This window comes from Taurulus bubalis (assembly GCF_910589615.1).
Source record: "Taurulus bubalis genome assembly, chromosome: 18".
Taxonomy (NCBI): Eukaryota; Metazoa; Chordata; class Actinopteri; order Perciformes; family Cottidae; genus Taurulus; species Taurulus bubalis.
Genome location: NC_136606.1, coordinates 4,933,106 through 4,954,720, shown reverse-complemented (window position 1 = coordinate 4,954,720; position 21,615 = coordinate 4,933,106). Strand labels below are relative to the sequence as shown.

General features: G+C 45.0%; 1 protein-coding gene across 1 annotated transcript; it reads right to left on the bottom strand.

Moving 5' to 3' along the window:
• Positions 1–614: 614 nt before the first annotated feature.
• LOC306750631 (cadherin-20-like) lies at positions 615–21,265 on the bottom strand (the record flags this gene model as incomplete). Its single annotated transcript, XM_079234094.1, has 11 exons — positions 20,996–21,265; positions 17,333–17,627; positions 17,061–17,180; positions 15,323–15,490; positions 12,958–13,145; positions 12,142–12,395; positions 7,864–8,000; positions 5,385–5,506; positions 4,487–4,604; positions 2,865–3,116; positions 615–1,138 (listed from the first exon to the last, which is right to left on the bottom strand). The coding sequence occupies exons 1-11, from the start codon at positions 21,203–21,205 to the stop codon at positions 615–617; spliced, it is 2,388 nt and encodes a 795-aa protein (XP_079090220.1). The 5' UTR covers positions 21,206–21,265.
• Between the last annotated feature and the right edge of the window lie 350 nt (positions 21,266–21,615).

The following is a 21,615-nucleotide window of genomic DNA, read 5'->3' as shown; positions in this document are numbered from 1 at the left end:
CACACGGAACCGGAAAAAAAAGAGCTTTTACATCATGTATGCTACAACATATACGTGATCTTTTAAAGACTTCCTCACGCAGTACAGTTTAAGTACAGTGTTGGTTTGAAGGTACCCAAATAAGTTAGCAAGAAAAAATATAAATACGGCACATGGAACGAAGAAATAAATTAGGACCGGCCACGGATGAAACAAAACCAAAATAAACAACAACAACAACTCCGGTGACTTCTCCTCTGTCGTTTCCAGAGTTTGAGTAAAGTCTCTCTGGTTTTCTTCTCTGGCGTAAATCGCTCGACACTTTGAACCAAGGCAGGGAAGCTAACGTGTGCTCCTTTGCAGCTGCCAATCCAGACAGGGGGGGGGGGGGGGGTGGAATGCTAATGCTAACGCTAAACCAGCTGCTGCAGCGGGCGTTTCGGGCCTTCAAGGCTGTGGAGAATCGAGGCTTCGGCAGGAATTCAACCGCTGACGGGTCACGGGTTCGTTCGTGAGCACATCCCCCGGCTTCGTGTCACTTCTTCTTTTTTTTTTGTCTCTCTTTTTTGTTTTGGTGTGATTCATCTCAGATATAAAAAAAGAACAGAAAAAAAACAATGCTGAAAAAGGCTGTTCTACCACAGCGGGGGAGCGTTTGTCTCCAGCACGCCGTACATCTCCGCCAGTTTTTTAAAGCGCGGCCCCCAGTCGTTGAGGTAGTCGTACTCGTGGTCCGTGTTGGACGCCCCCGACTGGAGCGAGCTGAGCGACTCGGCGACCGAGCCCTCCCCCTCGTAGGCGTAGGTCTGCAGGGAGTCGTACGGCGGGCCGCACGGGTCCATGTCGGCGTCCAGGAGCTTCGCCAGCACGTAGCCGTGCACGTTGCTGTCCTCGCCGACGCCCCCCACGCACACCTGGGGGACGTACCGCGACAGGCTCTCGATCTCCGGCAGCATGTCCTGCCTCATCTTGCCCGTCGGCTGGTGGTGGTGCGCCTCGCGCGGGTTCCACATGGCGCCGATGTCGAAGGCCTCGGTGTCCTCCTCGCCGCCGCCCTCGTCGTCGTAGCGCACGATGTTCTCGTGGACGTTCTCCTCCTCGTCGCACAGGTAGGGCTTCTTGCGGTGGGTGCGCAGGGAGAGCATGAGCAGGATCATCACTGAGGGGAGGAAGAGAGGGAGACAGTCAGGGACCTCAAGCTTTTTTAATGGGTGCTTTTAATTTGATGTTCGTATGTTTTTCTATATCAGATATATGATGGTAATAATCATGCAGATCATTGCAAAGTGGTTTTGGACTGTTTTTTCGGACACAACCAGCAATACGATTTCACTTTTGGGATTTTGAGAACGTGAGACACGTTTTTTTTTTCATGCACTAGTCAGAAAAACATCCAAAATACACATTTAGGTTTTTATTTTGCTACTTTGGGCTTTTTGCATCTGTAGATTTCTCCTAAAGTCACCATCATTTTTAAACCTGGATTTATCCAATGATGAAACTTTAGCAAATTAGGACATTTTGAATAATTAAAAGGCATTGGAAAGTGTTCCTATTCACTTGGGGTGTCTCCCTTTATGCAGTTAAATAAATACGAAATTAAAAGTTGAATGTTTAATGAAAATAAATAAAAGAAGAAGAAGTTGATCAGATTTCAAAGCCTGAAATGTATTTTTTTTTTCATCATTCCACACGTAAAAACCCAATGATCCAGAAAAAAAAAGTCACAAAAACATTTTCCTGGTCAGATTTTATTAAAAAACTTTTGCAGCAGAATGTAAAAGGACCGGGAAAAAGCTCTTTGTTTTACACCCACGACCTTTTCTGCTGAGCTTCTTCTGAGTATTCGCCAAATAAACCTCCTCGAGAGCAATCGACCTTGAAGAAGAATCCGTTTAAAAACCACATCAGAAGGAGACGGAAAAAGAGTTTCCCTTCTTTAAAGCCAACACTCTGTAAAAGGAGATGCCACAGGAAGAAAGAAGCAGCGTTCATTAGCACCAGCTGCCCTCCAGCATCACACGTCTCCTCCCCGGGAGGCCGCGTTATCGCTCCCTGCAGACCGGCAGACGTGAGCTGAGGCTCAGCTGGCCGACTCGCTCGGCTCCACCGGGAGGCGGCGACGCATTTAGTTCAAACATCTCTGCTCACTTGTAAAGAGAGCCTCGTCCTTCGGAATAGACCCGGTGCCTCTAATTTGATCCATTATTATTAAAATGTAATGATACGTGTTAAACGACCATGACAATATAGCAAATGTGCCATTAAGTCGTGCTTTTTTATGTGTTTAATTAGCCGATAACTGCAATCATTACGGGAAGAATATTGTTAACAAAAATTAAATGTTAGATTTAAATAATAAGTAAGGCAAGTAACTACTGGATTAGCATGTTGACATATACCATTCCAAAGTATAATATATATATATTTTTTTTTATTATTATATAAATATAAATATTATAAATGATATATTAAATATCATACATTTATATATATATAGTTAATAGTTATATATAAGTTATATAATAATTAATATATATGGTACAGCTTTTATGTATATAAAATTAATAATAATAAATGTTTCATATTTATATATATATAAATATGAAACATTTATTATAATTAATTGTATATATATACACATCTATATATAAAAATGTATGATATTTAATACATCATTTAAACTATTTTTTATATATTATTTGTCTTTTGCCTAAAATTACAGAAAATATGTTTTTTATAAAACATGAATCCTAAAAACAATACAAATAATTTCTAGGGGTTCTCATTGTTTGAGCGACGCCTCCTCTGGCTCCTCCCTCCTCTGGCTCCTCCCTCCTCTGGCTCCTCCCTCCGCGTCGTCACGGCAGCCGGTCTCAACTCACCCAGCAGGACGAAGATGCAGGCCAGGATGGCGATGAGCGCCCCTCGGCTGAGGCTGGCCGGCAGGGTGTAGGCCTCGGCGTTGCAGGACATGACGTTGCCCTCATGGTCGCAGCTGCACACGCGGATGGTCATGGTGCTGGTGCTGGTCTGGACCGGCTGCTCGCCGTCCGAGATGGAGATGGGCAAGTAGAACACGGTCTGGTCCTGCTGGGACCAGCCGCCGCGCCGCGTCAGGATCCAAGCCGTGTTGTCTGGAAACAAGAGACGAGAGAGGTCAGGCCAGGGGGTTCAGTTCCTGGAGGGGTTCAGGGTATACGGGCAGTCATGGGGGTCAAAGGTCATGGGGAGGAAGAGTCATACAGCTGTGGAGACGAAGGTGCTATAAGCAGCAATTTACCACCAGTTAGTCATCGCTTATTATTTAAGACATTAGTATTATTATTACCAGTCTTACTGCTGGTCTATGGTGGAAAAATACAGAATCCTGCAATGTATTTTAATTCAAGTCCCAGTTCAAGACTAACAAGCCTTGAAGTCAAATCCACTGCCCAGACTGTCGAAGTCCTGAGTCAATTCTCTGATCAAGACTGACAGTAACCAAGTCAAAGATCCCAGTTCAAGACTAACCAGTCCCTGTTCAAGTCCCAAGTCACGACGGACTTGTTCTGTGTTAAATCCAAAGCCTAGAGCGTCAAGTCCTGAACCAAGTCTCTAGTCAAGACTGAAAATACTGAGTCAAAAAAAATAGACTCAAAATAGAGTCAAAAATCCTGAGTACTGAGTCAAGACTGACCAGCCACCGGTCAAGTCCCTAATTGAGGCTGACAAGTCCCGAGTCATATCTCAAGTGAAGACTAAAATGTCCGAGGTCAAGATCCAGGTAAAGATTAGTCCCGAATCAAGTCCAAAGTCAAAACTGAGAAGTACTGAGTCAAGTCCTCAATCAAGACTGAAAGGCCCCGAGTCAAAACCATGTCAAGAATGTCAATTCCCAAGTCAAGATCTACAAGTCCTGAGTCAATTCCCAAGTCAAGATCTACAAGTCCTGAGTCAAGTCCCAAGTCAAGATCTACAAGTCCTGAATCAAGTCCTAAATCAAGATTGACAAGTTCTGAAGTCCTCAAGCCAAGACTCACAAGTCCCAAGTCCTAAACTATGAGCTTTTGAGTTCTAAATAAGTCGTGACTCTTCACCAGATGTATGTATATATATATATATATATATATATATATATATATATATATATATATATATATATATATATATATATATTAATTTAAGATATATGGTGAATGCTTTTTAAAATATTAAATACAATTCTAAAAACAAGTGCGATGATTCAGGACAATACAGCACATGAATTGATTAATGGGATAACTTTTTAAATAACAATCTTTGAAAATAAATCTTAGGTGTCAAGAGACTCAAGTGCACATGAAGTCACGAGTTATTGGCAATAAAGTCCAAGTTAAAGTTACAAGTCTTTCTTCTGATCTCGTCGGGTCTAAAGTCCTCAGATTTGTGCCCCAGTCGGTGTGGGCGTGGTCTACTCAGTATGTGTGGGCGTGGTCTACTCAGGATGTGTGGGCGTGGCCTACTCCGTCGTGTGGGCGTGGCCTACCTTGGTTGTCTCTCAGGGTGAAGTTGGGGTTGTTGGCCGCCTCCGGAGCCAGACGGAAGCCGAAGTGTTGTCCGGCCAGCGGCTCGTCTCGATCCACCGCCGCCACCGTCTGGATCAGCTGGAGAGGAACCGGCACTTATTCAGATTACGTGAGCTTTTTCTTTTTTATGTTTACAAATGTCTCACATCTCCTCTTTTCATCACATAGTTATAGTTATATGAAAATAATAGCAAAATATATACGTAAGCATCACAAAGTGCTAAAAGTGCTTTTTATAGCGGATTATTAACAATGCATCATATTTCTAAAGATGATCATTTATTTATGCAGTGGTGGTAAGTACTGTACTTAAGTCCACTTTTGAGGTACTTCTACGTTACTTTATAATTATACTCCATCATATTTCAAGGACAAATATTGTACTTTTTACTCCATTTTATTAAATTGAGATTTCATTACGAGTTACTTTTAAAGATTGTGTATATTATTAAATACAGCTCCATATTTACCTGCTGCAACTTCAAAGAGATGAACCCATTAATGCATCAATAGTTATAATCCAATAATATAAAAATTCTAAAATGGATGGAATTCTGCATAATGAGTACTTTTAATGCTAATACTTTCAAAGAAAGATACTTTTTAAATGCAATACTTTTACTTGAAACAGAGTACTCTGGTACTTTTACTGAAGTAAATAATTTTTCTGCCACTGCTTGTATTTAAAATCTAAGCAAATGAATGCAGTAAGGAGTAAAAACATTTTTTTCCTCTTGGGTTTGGTGGACTAGAAGCATAAACACACTTTGTATTTCGAGCGAATACGCTTATATATTTCTTCTCTTTCCGCCCCTCATCAGCTGAATGTTTCACGTGATCACATCTGGCGGTTCCCACCTGTCCCGCTTTGGCGCTCTCGCACACGTACGCCTCCAGGTAGTGCGTCAGCGAGGGCGGGTTGTCGTTCACGTCCAGGACCCTCACGGCCACGAGCGCGCTGGAGATCTTGGTGGGGTTACCTGCAGAAACACACACACATGCAGGAGACACACACGATGGTCACACAAGCTGCAAGATGCATTCAGGCACACTCAGATAAATGAGTCTTTGAGGATCCCGCCGCGCTCGGTTTGTGTCCTCGTTTAATCTTCCCCTCATTTGCAGCGAGCCCGCGGCGCATTGAGCGCACATTTGCAATTCTATTATTCCCCATTAGCGGTCTGCAATCTGCATATCTTAACCAGCTGTGTAATAAGCAATAGGAGCGCAATTAGTGGGCAGTAACTACTTTCTCAGGTCTCATCACATGATCGATCAATCAATGGCGTGACTTTGGCTCGAAAGGTCGAACACGGGACACACTCGCGCGTTCGTCCCGTGCGTGTGTGTGCGTGTGTGTGTGTGTGTGTGTGTGTGTGTGTGTGTGAAGGCCAGCTCAAGTGAAAGTGCAGTAACTTTGCTGACGTGTTAACCGGAGTGAAGTGAGGTCAGCGGTGTGAACAATCTATTAGAGTTAAAAGAACAGTGTAGGAAGAAGCTTAATTAAAATGTGAATATTGATCCGAGGCGAATGAGAGAACAGAGTTTCAAATGAGATTATTTAATTTGATAGAATAATGACTTAATCCTCAGAATACTTTCCCAGACACCTTGCATCATGACGTAATGTCTTTTTTCCTCATTCCAAATGACTTTCAGCACATTATGTAACAATTTTCTTTGTAGAATTATTACTTAATTCTCATAATATACTGTATAGTTGAGTTTTCTCATAATTCTTAGATCTCAATAAAGAGGTTTCTTCTCGTTTACAAGATAAGGTCTCTATCTTTTTCTTTGGTGAACGCAATGCGCTTGTAATATGACTTTTCTTGTACAATTATGACTATATCATGATATAATTACATTTTCTCATACAATTCAGATTAAATCCTCATATTATGAACAGTGTTTCAAAAGATCAATTTAACGTCATAGGATAATTACGTTTTAGACTGAATACTGTGACATTTCATGTCAAACTGTAACTCCTCCCGCACACGAAAAAAAAGAAGAAATAATGAATTTACTTTGATAATTTCGAAATTTTCCTCCAACAGTTGTGCAAACACACAGTCGGATCCCGTCTCCGACAAAAACACAGACAAATAAACTGCTCTTTGTTTTGAAATGAAACAAATTTGCTCAAATTGAAACAAACACAGGACTTTCACCCAGGAGACCGCTGTTCAGGTCCAACGTCAAGTATTGTTACGTCACTTTGATACCCAATAATCATGTATCAAACATATTTCTTTTACATAACAAACATACTAATTTTAAACCCAAATCACGAGTAAAGGGATAAGGAAGTGAACTTTAAATCTAAGTGAACCTCTCAGCGAAGTAAAGGAGACTGAGTGGTGACTGACACGCCCAAAACTGAGGCAAGAGGGATAACTAGAGCTTCCCAGTTTGAAGTTGGGAGTGTGAAAGTATTGCAAAGTGCACGGGATAATAAAACAATGAATAAGAACAGAGCGATAAAAAAAGAAAGGAAAAAGAGTAACTTTGTGGTAAACAAGTCTCTCCTTCCCCTCCCACCTGTGCCCTCTCCGTCTCCGTCACATCTTTAATTAGCCACCATGCGAAAAGTTATTTAATCAGTCATTAATTCAATTAGCACGTGTCAACCCGAGCATAGGGACAAAGAGACAAACAAAGCGCGGGGAGGCGGGTGAAGGTGACTTTGGGTGCAACCAGCTGTGTGCAGGTCTGCAGGGCATCTCCTGCTGCACGTTACGCAACTCTTACTGGTGAAATCACTGGTTCTGTGTTTGTGGTCGTGTGTGTGTTTATTCTGGGATTTGTTTTTTCCACGAATGTCCTGCTCATCATGTCACGTTATTTGTCCTTTAAGCTGAAGATTTCATTTATCTGGTCCAAGCCATAGCGTTGTATGTTATTCACAGGGGTTTTCAAGGCGATGACGAGCTCCAGTTCCCAAAACACGTTGTGCGATAACTTAAAGTTTTCCTTTAAAGCCTATTTTTTTTCTTAAAAACAAGCGAGAAAACCTTCCAGCGTAGAAACTGTGTATTTTTTAAAATGAAGTCTTCTTGATTCTGTTGCAGCTGCATGCCGGCTTATTCCCGGTTACTCTTATTTCCAAAAACGTCTGTAAACACTGACGTCTATTTATCTATGTATGATTTATAGAAGCGGTTTGAAATATTTTCATTACAGCGGCTGGAAAATGAGGACAAACATGGTCCAAAGAACTCAATTGCAAAACAGAAATAAGGTGGATATTTGTTTATTTGAAACCCTGTGTGTGTGTGTGTGTGTGTGTGTGTGTGTGTGTGTGTGTGTGTGTGTGTGTGTGTGTCTGACGTACTCATCTCCATGGCGAGGACGGTGATGTTGTGCCAGCCGACCTCCTCTCGGTCCAGTGAACGCACCGTTATCAGCGCCCCAGAGGTGATTTCCATGTAGAAGAACGCCTCGGGGTCGCTGGACCTCTCGATGGAATACCTGCCGACAACAAACAACGACAAGCGTGAAGTATCGGTGCACGTTGGAGTTGTTTTTTGGGGAGCTTGTAATCCTATCTGGGGGGGGGGGGAAGCACACACACACACACACACACACGATCCAGCATGTGCACCGTGTGTGTGTCTGTGCGTTAAGGCTGACAGCGTCTCAAGGCACCAGAAGGAGAACGGGCTCCAGAAGCTTTATTCAGAGTCTCTGGCTGCTCCGCCAAACTGACGCCGGGGAAACACAGACCTGCGGACTTGGCTCATCTTCTACCACCGCCGGCCCCCGTTTCCAAAACACTCTTCTGAAAGCGACATTCAACACACAAACACACACACACACACACATGCACACACGGAGAAGACAAGCATATAGAGCACATCCTTAATAAAAAAATACCAAATCCCTTCCAAGAGGAGAACGATTAGTCGATTAAAATCATTGTCTGAAAGCTGCATCCTCTCTACTGACCACCAGGGGTCGATTCTTCTGGTTGTATAGAAGTCTATGCTTCATGTGTTAAAGCTGCATTCTCTCTCCTGACCACCAGGGGTCGACTCCTCTGGTTGTATAGAAGTCTATGCTTCATGTGTTAAAGCTGCATCCTCTCTCCTGACCACCAGGGGGCGACTCCTCTGGTTGTATAGAAGTCTATGCTTCATGTGTTAAAGCTGCATCCTCTCTCCTGACCACCAGGGGGCGACTCCTCTGGTTGTATAGAAGTCTATGCTGCATGTGTTAAAGCTGCATTATCTCTCCTGACCACCAGGGGCGACTCCTCTGGTTGTATAGAAGTCTATGCTTCATGTGTTAAAGCTGCATTATCTCTCCTGGCCACCAGGGTGTGACTCCTCTGGTTGTATAGAAGTCTATGCTGCATGTGTTAAAGCTGCATTATCTCTAATGTCCACAAGGGAGCGACTCCTCTGGTTGTATAGAAGTCTATGCTGCATGTGTTAAAGCTGCATTATCTCTCCTGACCACCAGGGGCGACTCCTCTGGTTGTATAGAAGTATATGCTGCATGTGTTAAAGCTGCATTATCTCTCCTGGCCACCAGGGTGTGACTCCTCTGGTTGTATAGAAGTCTATGCGTCATGTGTTAAAGCTGCATCTCTCTAGTGACCATCGGGGGTAGACTCCTTTGGTTGTATAGAAGTCTATGCTTCTTCTTGGATAGAGTGGACTGGTTCCACTGGGACCAGAGAGACTTTAGCATTGAAGCTGAATCAGCAGATTGTTGCTTTCGGTGGCGTTTCTTCCGCTGTTGACTCAATACGAAGCGGAGGCTGTTTTTAATTCACGCCGCTTACTTTTGCTTGTTGCACCTGCCAGTTGTTGTGTATTCGTCAGTCGTTCTTTGTTTGTTTGAGTTTTGGTCTCTTTTCTGGTTGATTAAAGCGAGGAAGGCTGTTTATAAAAAAATAAGTATAATCAGTTGAATGCACAGGCTGCAAAAGCCTGTCAATTGATTTCATTATTGGGTTGGACATCAGAGCTCTGTGGTGAAATGTGTACAAAATGTTGTCTTTAATTGATCATATATTACACTCTCCTTCCCTTTTAAAAACAATTTAACTGACAGACCTTTAATTTATAGCTTATATACACAATTAATTTTACTTGAATGCAAGTAAAATGTAACTGTACTTTTACAGTACTCTTTCCATTCCATGTTTTAGACTGAAGCTGAGCTAAATCACTCTTCTATGTCTTTTTATGTTGCGAGGCGTTAAAATACTTTATCGTGTGTGTGTGTGTTCATGTCTGCTGGGTTGTTTGCTGTGAGTGTGAGGTGTGTGTGTGTGTGTGTGTGTGTGTGTGTGTGTGTGTGTGTGTGTGTGTGTGTGTGTGTGTGTGTGTGTGTGTGTTTGGGACTGTGCGCCGACAGCGATCAGTCATGACTGGCACATCCACGGCTTGCAAATATCTCCCTGAAGGATCTCTATTAATATCACTTCTCCACAGCCATGCAGAGGGTGTGTGTGTGTGTGTGTGTGTGTGTGTGTGTGTGTGTGTGTGTGTGTTAGTGGGTTCAGATACATCTGCCAGTCATGCTGCAGTCTGTAAAGGACGGCAAAGATGAGGCGGCCTGAGAGGCTGAAGGTCACCGGCTGCTTGTTGCTATCTGTCATGCTGCTGCTGCTGCTGTATCGCAGCTCATCACTGTCATCCTCAACTCATTCCTCAGCTATCTGCTACTTGTGCTCTAACTCTCCTCACTTCTTCTTCTTCTTCTTTTTGTTGTTGAAAAGCTCTCTCCACTGATTCTCCACTGATTCTCTTCGGGAAACGAGACGTCTGGAGTCGTCATCGCGAGCAGCGAGTATCAGAGATATTTATGCGATGGGAGGAGGAGATGGACCGGACTGGATGGAGAACAGGATGTTATCCAAGTTCTACTCCTGTCATTCATACCGAAAAACCTCCCCACTCTGTGTGGACGGCGTGTGGACTGGGAGGCTGCTGAGGTCTCACTGGACATGCTAAGTGTTACTCTGCCGCTGTGCAATGCATACTTTACTTATAACTCATAAGTACATGCATGCACATGCTCCAAGGTCATGCTTCATTTGCATACACTGCTGCTGTGACGTGCACATTTAAGTGAAGTTTCTTAAGTTTGTAAAGAAAAGGGTCATTTATTTCCTCTTGAAACCTTTGCAAAGCAGATTGTAGTTGTTTTTCTTCCCTGACCGTGCTGATGCTTTGCAGCACATCTTGACCTGTTGATCAGTGGAATAGTGTGAAATCATCGTATGGCGTCGCATGTACCGCCCACTCATAGTGCTGCGAGACTAAAACTCCACAGGGAATCTGTTAGTGTCGAACTTTCAAGTGATTTGTGTGAAAACAAAATGTCCCTTCAATTCGGGTTTCCCTAGTACGCGAAAATCAATGTGCAAATAACAGTTTTGTGACATTTTATAAGTCAGGAAGGGGAGAATGATGCAGGGAACTGTGACCTGCTGAGTGTCCATGTAGACAGAGTTTAGCAGCACACACACACACACACACACACCAGCCACCGTGTCATCTGCATCCCGGGCGCCACCGTTAGTCCTGAAGGAGGCTGCAGAGCGGACAGCTGGGCCGGGGTGCCGCCCGTGCCATGTGAAGCACTCATTTACTGCAGTCATTGATTCCTCCCCATGATTAATAACCTAATTACAGGCTTTAGGTCCAACTAGATGATGAGAGGTGCAGTCTGGACAGTAAACCCGCCACGGGGCATCTGTTCCATGAAGCTTATCCCATAACCGAGAGACGTGAAAAGCCTCTCGAGTCTCTTGAATTATTATATGTACATATAGTTATTAACATGATGGTGTTTGTCCTCCAGACTTTAACACACATCTGCAGCCGTGGTCTCCTGTGAGGAGCCGTGTTGTGATGCTGCCCCCTGCTGGCGATCAGGCTGCCTTACATCAACAGAGCCAGCTTGTTGCAAATAATTAGATTAATAAAATTCAGCTGAATGTAATGTTTTAACGTCTATTGAAGATATTTACTGCCATTAAAGCCTGTCCCAGCATGCATTGGGAGAAAAACTGGAAAACACTCTATAAAGTTCGGTCGTTAAAATGCTCAAATCCATCTGACTTTTACGTGTTTTGGTGATGATGCATGCTCTGCTATTATTATTATTATCATAATGAGGGTTAATGACAGCAGCTCAACACTCAACATTTCATATTCAAAGTGGTTGACTTTCATGAGTCAGTAAAAGTCAGTAAAAGAGGTTTGAGATGCTTTTTTCATTGCATTTATAAAATAACACAACATACATTTACTGTTATGGTTTAGCTAAATACAGTAAAGTTGCCTTAATCAAAGGAGCTTTTGGAGCTTAAAACGCAAGAAAAACAGACTTTCAGTGTTGATAACTCCATTTTCCTCCACCACATGATCTGTGCCGTTGTGGTTTATTTCTTTTGTGTATTTAAAGGCCGGTTTGGGCTGTAAACTGCAAGCCCACACGTCTTGCACCTTTGTTAATAGTGACGCTAAATGTGTATTGTCATTTCACTCTAATGGCTCCATGGAAAGCAACAGCACAGTAGTCTGAAAACAAGCAGTGAGGCTGTGAGAAGCCCCACGAGGCCCGGCCGGTGTTCCCGCCACGTCTTCCTCACCTCACGGTGTTGTTGGCGGCATCGGGGTCCCTCGCTGACACCGTCTTCACCACGGTGCCGATCTCGGCGTCCTCCGACAGCTCCACGTAGTACGCCGGCATGTCGAACAGCGGCGGCTCGTCCACGTCCTCCACGCTCACGTGCACGATGGTGACGTCCTTGAAGGCCCCGCGGTGCCGAAGGGCCGGGTCCAGGTGGGTGTTGGCGCCCTCCACCTTCAGAGTATAACTGGGCTTGCTCTCAAAGTCCAGTGGCTGGAGGGGGGAACATGAATAAAAGCATTACACGGACGAAACGGGTCATGGTGACTGGAGCTTTGCTGCACTTTGGCTGCAGTTTGAAAAACACGTTTTCTTCAAGAAATCTGGAGTTTGATGCTAAAGAAAGACTCTATTGCAGTACTATGAAACGCTCCAAAACATCAAGCAAAAAAGCTGATGAAGGATGCTAGGGAATGCCAGAAAGGTGACAAGATCAAGACTGGTGTTTCAACTAAATAGGCACGCTTTACAGTTGCCGAATTAAACAAAGGCACTTTAAGAATAATGTAATGTTTGGCCCTCTTAATGCAACATAAATTAATTAATTGAACTAATTTTGAAAGGAGTTTTGTAACTTCCTCCCTGAATGAACAAGGAACCTTTCGTCTTTGACATTTCTCATGAAATACATCATAAATCCTCTGTTCCATTAGTCAAACATACAATCAAGAGAGACGACTGAATGAACAAATGATACAGCATCTTTAAAAGCCTGTGCTAAAATAAAACTTGCTAAATGGTCTGCTATGTGTGACTCGTTGTTCGGCCTGCGTACCCTTTTCACTGTGATGATGCCGAAGAGGTTGGTGGGGTCGGTGCTGATGTCGAACGTGTCCCTTCCGTCTCCGTCGATGATGCTGTAATGCATCTCGGCGTTGACCCCGACGTCCCTGTCCCTCGCCCAGATGCGGCCCACCACCGAGCCCATGGGACCCACCTCCGGGATGCTCATCTGGTACAACCCTGAGGAAGATAAAACAAACAGGGTGATCATCCCTTTCCTATCCTCTAGAGGGAGCCAAACCTTCTTCCATCACCGCTCTCCCTTCTCTCTCTCCAAAAAAAGGAAAAGAAAGAAAAATCACATCTCAGACAGCTTAAGATAAATGGCTCCATAAACGCCTCACAATTGGGTTGTATACTGTCTCGTGAGTCGGCTTCAATTTCATCTACCGTTTAACCTCAAAGAAGAGGTGACAGCTGCCCAATTTGTGGCGCTCCCCGCAGTCCAAAGTGAAATGCCTGCACATTGTGCTCGACAGAGGGGAATCCCTGAAGCTCTTCACAACCGATCAAAGTTTCATGGAAGTGATGGCACTAATTGGTGGGGGACCGGTGGTGGCAGTGGGCGGCGGGTGTTTTTCTTTGTCTTCCGAGTGAAGCCACCCGCCGGCCAGGAAGAGATGACCGCGGACGACCAGACAACCCCTGACCTCAGGAGGACGGTAATGAGAGGAGCAGAAATGGGGATAATCAAAGAGACAGCGTGAGGCGACCAGTGGCGGAGCAGGGAGGAAGAGGAGGTAAGAGGGAGGAAGAGGAGGCCAAGGGGCCAAATGGCCAGGGACTGGTGGCTCATGGTGGCCAGAGAGAGAAGGAGCAGGGGGCTAACGGCTCGGATGCTCCAGAGAAATCAGATGGATGTGGAGGAAAAGAGGGCAGAATCTCATCCATACAAAACAGTAAACTCGTGGCGTTTATGGTTGTATAAGCGCTGGAGCACATGGCTTCCACGTGCACGTGTTTTATCAAATGCACTGACACATGCAGCTGGCGACTCCAAACGCGTCCAGCATCAGTAATGGCGCGTTGTTGTTGTTGTTGTTGTTGTTGTTGTTGTTGTTGTTGTTGGTGTTGTTGTTATAATGAAAGTGAACTTCTGGGTTATTTGAGAGCTTTGGCTTAAGGTTTTCTTTTTGGGATTCCACAATGCGCGGCACAATAAATAATACAGGGTTCGCTGTACTGATCGTTGTAAAGGAATACTCATTATATTTTTTTAATGAAAGCAAAGTGACAAAAGTGCAAATTTTTCCTTTGATGGAAATAGAAGAATCCCTTGCACAAAGCCAAAGCAGCTACTTTACATTCAGGACATTATCTGCATAAAACTGAGCTGAATAATACAAAATACACATATACGAGAATTTCCTCATGAGGAACAATTCAAGTGGCTTTTGAGACTATAAGCTATCACCATGAAAGAGCAGCGCCCACCCTGCAGGCTTACGCTGTTAGCTGTGTTAGCGCTGTCAGTGCTGTTCGCACTGTTAGCGCTGTTAGAACGGTTAGCTCTGTTAGAAGTGTTAGCTTTGTTAGAAGTGTTAGCTCTGTTAGAAGTGTTAGCTTTGTTAGCGCTGTTAGAACAATTAGCGTTGTTAGAAGTGTTAGCTCTGTTAGAAGTGTTAGCTTTGTTAGAAGTGTTAGCTCTGTTAGAAGTGTTAGCTTTGTTAGCGCTGTTAGAACAGTTAGCGTTGTTGGAAGTGTTAGCTCTGTTAGAAGTGTTCGCTTTGTTAGAAGTGTTAGCTTTGTTAGCGCTGTTAGAACAATTAGCGTTGTTAGAAGCGTTAGCTCTGTTAGAAGTGTTAGCTTTGTTATAAGTGTTAGCTTTGTTAGCACTATTAGAACAGTTAGCTCTGTTAGAAGTGTTAGCTTCTAAAAATGTCAAAAATTAAAGTTTCTCAACAAAAAAAAGTCAGTTTAATATCTTTGGGTTTTGGACTCTTTGTCAGACCTTAAACCTTTCAAAATTATGATTTTCTAGCATTTGATCAAGAAAAATATTTTTTTTTATAAATAACGTTGACTTGACTTCTCTAGATTTTGATAATGATATTGCTAGTGATTGATATATACAATAATCCTTAGGTGCAGCCTTCATAACTGGTCTCATTTAATTAATATTGAGCTCTATTTTTCAGCTCCACGAAGTCTCCAGTCACAGTTTTGTTTTGTGGTTATATATCACGCCACAATAAAGCTCTGCAGGCTGCACTGCTTCTCTCCGCTTGAGAGAAACTTTCTAACACTTTGGAATTGAGCTTCTTTTATCAGCTGTTAGAGTACGAGGAGGGATTAGAGGAAAGGTGAAGTGGGTTCAGGTAGAGCGGGAGCAAGAAGGAGGAGCTGTTGTCTCTTACTCTGGTCGAACATGGGCGGGTTGTCGTTGACGTCGCCCAGCGTGATGTTGACTGTAGTCGTGCCGGCCAGACCCCCCAGCTGGCCGCCCATGTCCTTGGCCTGAATGACCACGGTGTAGTTTTCTCTGGTCTCCCTGTCCATGTCTGCCAGGGACACCCGGACCACACCTGAGGGGGGGAGAGAGAGGGAGAGGGCAAACAAAGACACACGAGGTGAGTGAAAGGTCAGCAGCAGGGAGCTGGTGACCCAGATTAGGGTCGTGCGTCCGAGCGATGGCGTCCTGGAATGTTGGCGCTCCCAACGGACCGGACGAGAGGCCGCATGAGCGATTCCATAATTAAACCAGTCGCTCTCGTCTACTTCTCTCATCATGATTCTCATCTCAGGGTTCAAAGATGCACCAGAAGACGTGGTTTCTAAACACAACTTCATCATCGGGCTACGAAAGAGAAAATCATCTCATGCAACCCATTTTTGTGTAATTTAATAGTGTAATTGCACAGTTGTGTAACTGCGATAACTAATGTTTTGCATCTTTAGTTTCGTTTAGTGGATCACACTTTTAGCCTCTTTTGTCCAAAGAAACGTGTGTTTTTTTCTGCCGGTTTAACACCACAATCGGAGTTAATACGGCAATTATCTCGTTTGAGGACACTTTTTGGGATTAAATATTTCAAATATCAGAAATTCAGAGAAATTCTGCAGGTAAAACCATTACTATGTATGTATGTAAGCACATTTATGAAGAAACAGCGGTAGACTTTGCAGGCTCACAGTGAATGCAACCTGCTTTACCTCGCTGCTTGACCTTCAAAGAAGCGTTTTGTATTTTCACATCGACACACAGACAGTTTTTTGCCACATGCAGCAGAATCCAACCGAGGTCAAGTGGTGTTTTTCTGCTGAGGAGCGAGGAACGCAGCGCTATGTGGTGAAGTTCTACATTGTGTTCGCAGCAATGAAAAAAAAAGCCTCGGTGCTGTGAGAGCGCGGCCGAGTCGGGGAGGCTGATTGATGGCGGCAGAGACACTCGTGTTTCGGTGATGGATGAACCCACAGCGAGCAGCGGGCCGCTGACGGGCAGCGCAGCCGGAGAGGACCGGCGCCCGATGTCTGTGCCGACAAACAACCAAACAAGGCAGCTGCGGTTTAGAGAAATGAAACAAATTCAAAATAAGGCCAGTGGCTCCCTGCTTTTAGGTACTTAATGGATTTATGGACGTGCTGGTTTGAGTTATGGACGCTGTTACCATGTGCTGCAGCCCGATATGTAACAGCTTGAGAAAAGTTTCCGCTTCTTACTCACATGTTTTATATTCTTTCTTGTTTTTAATTGCCTGCTAACGTTTGAAAGAGTAATAACACCATGTGGCCAAAAGTATGTGGAGACCTAAACGTTACCACCTCGAAAATCTGTCTCGTCTCATTCTGTCCTAGTTTAACTAAATATTTTAGTTTTATTTTAATGTCAAGTGCCAGGAGTTTGAGTTATTGCGAGTTGCAACACGATAGCGGCGCGTATCAGACGAGCGTTCGCTGGTCTCGTAGCAACAACGGGAGCCACGCTTGAGCTTCCCACGTTCAGAGCCGCTATTACACACAAAGGGGCTTAAAGGTGTTGCTGCTGGAATCAGACCGTGGTGCATTTACACCGTTAGAAACACGCTGGTGAATTAGCAGTAGCTGTCAGTGGTCGTAGGAGTTCATGAAAAGGTGGAAATGGCAGAGGAGTCGTACCCATCTTGGCGTCCACGGAGAAGTACGGCTGGCCCTCCAGGATGCTGTAGACCACGCGGGCGCTGTTGCCGTACGAGGGGTCGTCGGCGTCGGTGGCGGTCAGCTGGATCACAGATGTTCCTGGGTCGGAGAAAGAAAGAGCCCATTTGTGAAAACATGTCCCATCAGCTGCATGGACTAACCTTTTTCTTTTTACGTTTACTTCAAAGTAACCACAAAACATGAATGGAGCAAAAAAAACTCCCAACACCGCAAAGTTTTCAACCGCTTACCTATTTGGGACATTTCGGGCACAGACGCCTGGTATGGCCCATCCAGAAACCTGGGCTCGTTGTCGTTGATGTCCTGGATCTTCACGATGAACTGCGACTCGGGCTCCAGGGGCCGGTCCGTCAGGCGGTTGCGGGCCTGGGCGCGCAGGACGTACTGGGCCTTGACCTCGCGGTCCAGCCGCTGGATGGCGTGGATGTCCCCCGTGCCGTCGTCGATGGTGAAGGTGGAGCCGGCGCCCTCGCCGTTCAGGATGTACTTAATGGAGCCGTCGCCTTTGTCCATGTCCGAGTGGAGCTGAGATGTCGGCGACAAAAAAGACAACGCTTTATTCCACAAATACACTTTTAGAGACATTTTGAGGGTTTTTTAAGTGACATAGGACGACAAAAAAGGGTTCAAGTTTGTGCACCAAACAGAATAGAAGGGGATCAGTCTCAAAGATGAATAAAGCGTAAATGTGACAGTGATCACGAGTTGAAACAACGGGCATAAAACACGTGCTGCAGTCCAGAAGTATCAGGACAGTGACAGCATTTTGAGGACATATTATTGGGTCACTGTGATCCAAAACAATAGAGACGAGACAACCAGTGGAACGTTCTTGTGTGTCCGAGTCAATCACATGATCTGGAGGCAACTAAAAATGTGTTAGTGACAATAGTTGCGTCACAGGAGCGGTCAGTCATGAATCTACAATTATGATATTTATCAACAAAAATGCAAAGCAATCTTTGGTTGGAGCGTCTTCAGAGTGCGACTGCTGCTTTTATCTGCTTTATATCATTGTTTGAGACAGAAATAAATGGAACATTTGAAGATATCAAAAAGCTTTGTGACGGTGTAAATCAATGGAAATAATATGTATTCATGACAACTTTATTTCGTATATCTATCAGTAAACATTGTAAACATGAGTTTATGTCTCAATCTCTAGCTTCAAGTCTTCTTCAATACAGCATGATGTTCATTTCGTCAATTATGGTCCATTTAGAGTGAAATAGACCATGAAGCAGGGTGTGCTTTAGGGGCGGGGCTTACTGTGATTGACAGGTCGCTACCACAACGTTGTCCGTCTTTTTGTCTTACGACTTTAACCCTTTTGCGATTGTAACCAGGGAGAAAATAAGTTTCTCCTGAAAATGCCATATGTTGGTATGGCGCCACAAACACAGGACTTTCACCCAGGAGACCACTGTCACTGTCCTCTTCCAGCGCAAAACCCCCCAAAACAACATTATCTTATTTTAAAATGACAACAGCCTAATTACCATAAAAGTAGAAAACAATTCCGTCAACACACTCACTGCAGTGATATTTGAACCAGTGTGTGTACATCAACTCTCGACCTCCCTGGGCGTAGTGTGTGTGTGTGTGTGTGTGTGTGTGTGTGTGTGTGCACATTAATACTGTCGCTGTAACATCTAATCACAGCTCACAGCCTGTGTGTTGCCACGTGCCCTGCAGCGCAATCACAAGTCTTTTGTGGCCTGAAAGTGCAAACGCCAGCCTGTTGATGTGCAATCACTCCTCACTTTGTACTTAAAGGGTCTCGGCGTACGATGAGTACTCACTGCCATCACGCTGGCAGAGCGGAATTAAATGCCCCCATTGACGCCAGAGTCTGGTATATAATCAAACGGTACTGCGCCCCCCCCCCCCCTCCCACCCCCACCCCCACCCTCTCGCTGACTCTGAAAATCACTCTTTCTCAAGATGCTCAGCCCTTTTTCTCCACTAAGTGAAATGACTAAAACGCGGGGTTCTGGAACAGCTAAAAGTTTGCCGCCGCAGCCGCAGCACTCGCCATTGTTATTGCGCCGATAGTTCAGCAGCAATCTTCACAATACCCATCACCCCCCGAAGCAGCCAGACGCTGCAGCTCTTCTTATCTCTTCTGGACAACGTGCCCACCTGCACTCTCTCCTGAAAAGTGCCCCGAGCTCGAGGCCGGAGAATATATTTTTTTAATCAACAGCCCCATTGTGGGCTCCAGGCTCCACGTCTCTGGGTGATATATCCGGCGCCCCGGTGCCTTTCCTTCTCCTGCACTGATCCTTCCTTTACACTCAAACCTATGAAAAGAGTTTGACACTCGGGCTATCAATTACCTGCTTCGTCTCCGCCAGAAAGCCCAATACCTCCGACATCCCCTCATCGCTCTGAATACTAAGCTCCCCGACAGGAGGAGTGGCGAGGTACACTGAGCTGAGCCGAATAAAAACCCGCAGAGCAAGCCCCCCCCCCACCAGCTTTGTGATATCTCACAATGCCTCTCCGCCTTGAGTGGCTCACTGGGACGCATGCCCGGCTTGTCAAAATCACTTCTTTCATTCAGATTGTGAAGAATTAAGGTGGGAGACTTTAAAAAAAGAGAAAAGAATCGGAGAAGAAGCAGAAGAAGAAACTCTAAACTGGAAAGAAGTAGCCGGGATGCTACAGCGACTTCTAGCAGGTCACGTGATCCTCTCTCAGGACTTGTTACTCTTCTATGTGGTCAGAGAACATGAATCCCCTCCCCTCCTCCCCATGGTATTCCCAAGCGGTGGAGGGGAAGTTATATAAGACTAATTAGGCAGGTTTGGATCATTTCCAATGGGGAATATAGGAGGATTTGAAAAGTCGACATGGAATTCCGAGGGTATCGCGAATTCCAACGAAGGTCTGGAATCTGTCTTTTTAAGAAGCATCTTTTCAGGAATTTGTGAATAGAGAGTATTTGAATGCCTCCACATACTGGTGCTGGGAGATGTGTGCACCCTCCCAGAATCCTCTGGGCCCGTTAGTATACTGGTCTAAAGGGGATCACCGGGCCAACTGTTGGATAAAAAAATGGTCATCAATAAAGTACAGTACCGTATTGACAGTATTTCATCCGTATATTACTGGAAGAATTTAAAGTACATTAATAGCTGGAAAACCAGACTTTTTTTCTATTATTAATTTAGTAAATAAATGATCATCAGTTTTCCACGAATGTCAAAGTGACAATTGTATTTTTAACGGGAGGATATTTATTGCTTCAATGGGGTCATTTTTGCAGCGTACACAGCGGACTCTAAAAGCTTCACCCAGAAACCACTTTGTTTTTTTTAAAGTGACGTAACGCTCAATTTTCACCGCAGCTCGCTGATGATGACCGGCCTTACGACTATTGATCAAATGTTCAATTCACTTTAGCGACTGAGCGATCAAAGTGCTCCTCTGTGAGCATCACTCGGCCACTTCTGTGGAAGCAAAGGGGGGGAGGGAGGAAGAGGAGGAAGAGGAGGAAGAGGAGGGAGGGCGCCGACTTGAGTGAAGCTTCGATTCGAGTCAATTAACTCAATCACTGCTGTCTGGCTCTGGTTCAAAGTGCACAGAGGAGAGGCTGTTTCATGGACACAGTGCATCCAGGGATTAAATTGGGATTGTTTATGTAGGTGTGTGTGTGTGTGTGTGTGTGTGTGTGTGTGTGTGTGTCCACCCTCTGCCCACCCGTGATCTTCTCTTGTGCAGCTCAGCTATCTACGAGCATCAGATGATCTCCCCGTGTACATCTGTTAGCTTGTTCTACGTACACCGAGTGGAAAGGGCACGCGGAAAAATACCCACAACCCCCCTCTTTGCATTCCTCCAGTTTAAACCTGCACGCTCTTACTGTACAGCACGCGGGCAACACTGACCTTTCCGATGTAAAGCGGCTCCAGGCCGGTGTACTCCTCCAGGACAAAGAACTGGTTCCACACCCAGCCTCTCTTCACCCTCTGGAGCGCCGCCGAGCTCCCCGCGTGTCCCTCCTCCGCTGGCTTACCCACAAGGCCGTGGGGCAAGAGGGTCAAGATGCAGACGGCCACGACGGGGAGCAAGGCTGGAGGATGCGATCGACCTCCCATCGTTAAAGCGCAGAGTCGTGTCCGGAAAATCCTCTTTTCTTCACGAGTGCAGTTTTGTTCTTCTCCGGCTCCCGTCGCCGTCCTGGAAGAGAGAAGAAGGAGAAGGATTAGTCTCTCATTCGTGGACGCCGGCGTCCTTTTGTGGCGTCCTGTCGGATACCTGCGGATGACACATGTTTACAGGCTTTCCTCCTGCCTCCAGATAAGCCTTCCGCTGCACTGAGTTTTTGTTGAGTTTATAATAAGCCCTCATCGCAGCTGAATGACGGGGCCACGTGGAGGAGGAGAGGAAGGTCAGTCTGAAGAAGAGGAAGAGGAAGGGGGCAATAGGTCGGCAACAAAACCCTCGCGTCATGCTGCCGCTGAGAGGTAGAAATCTAGAGGAGAAGGCTGGGGATGTCAAGGGTGTG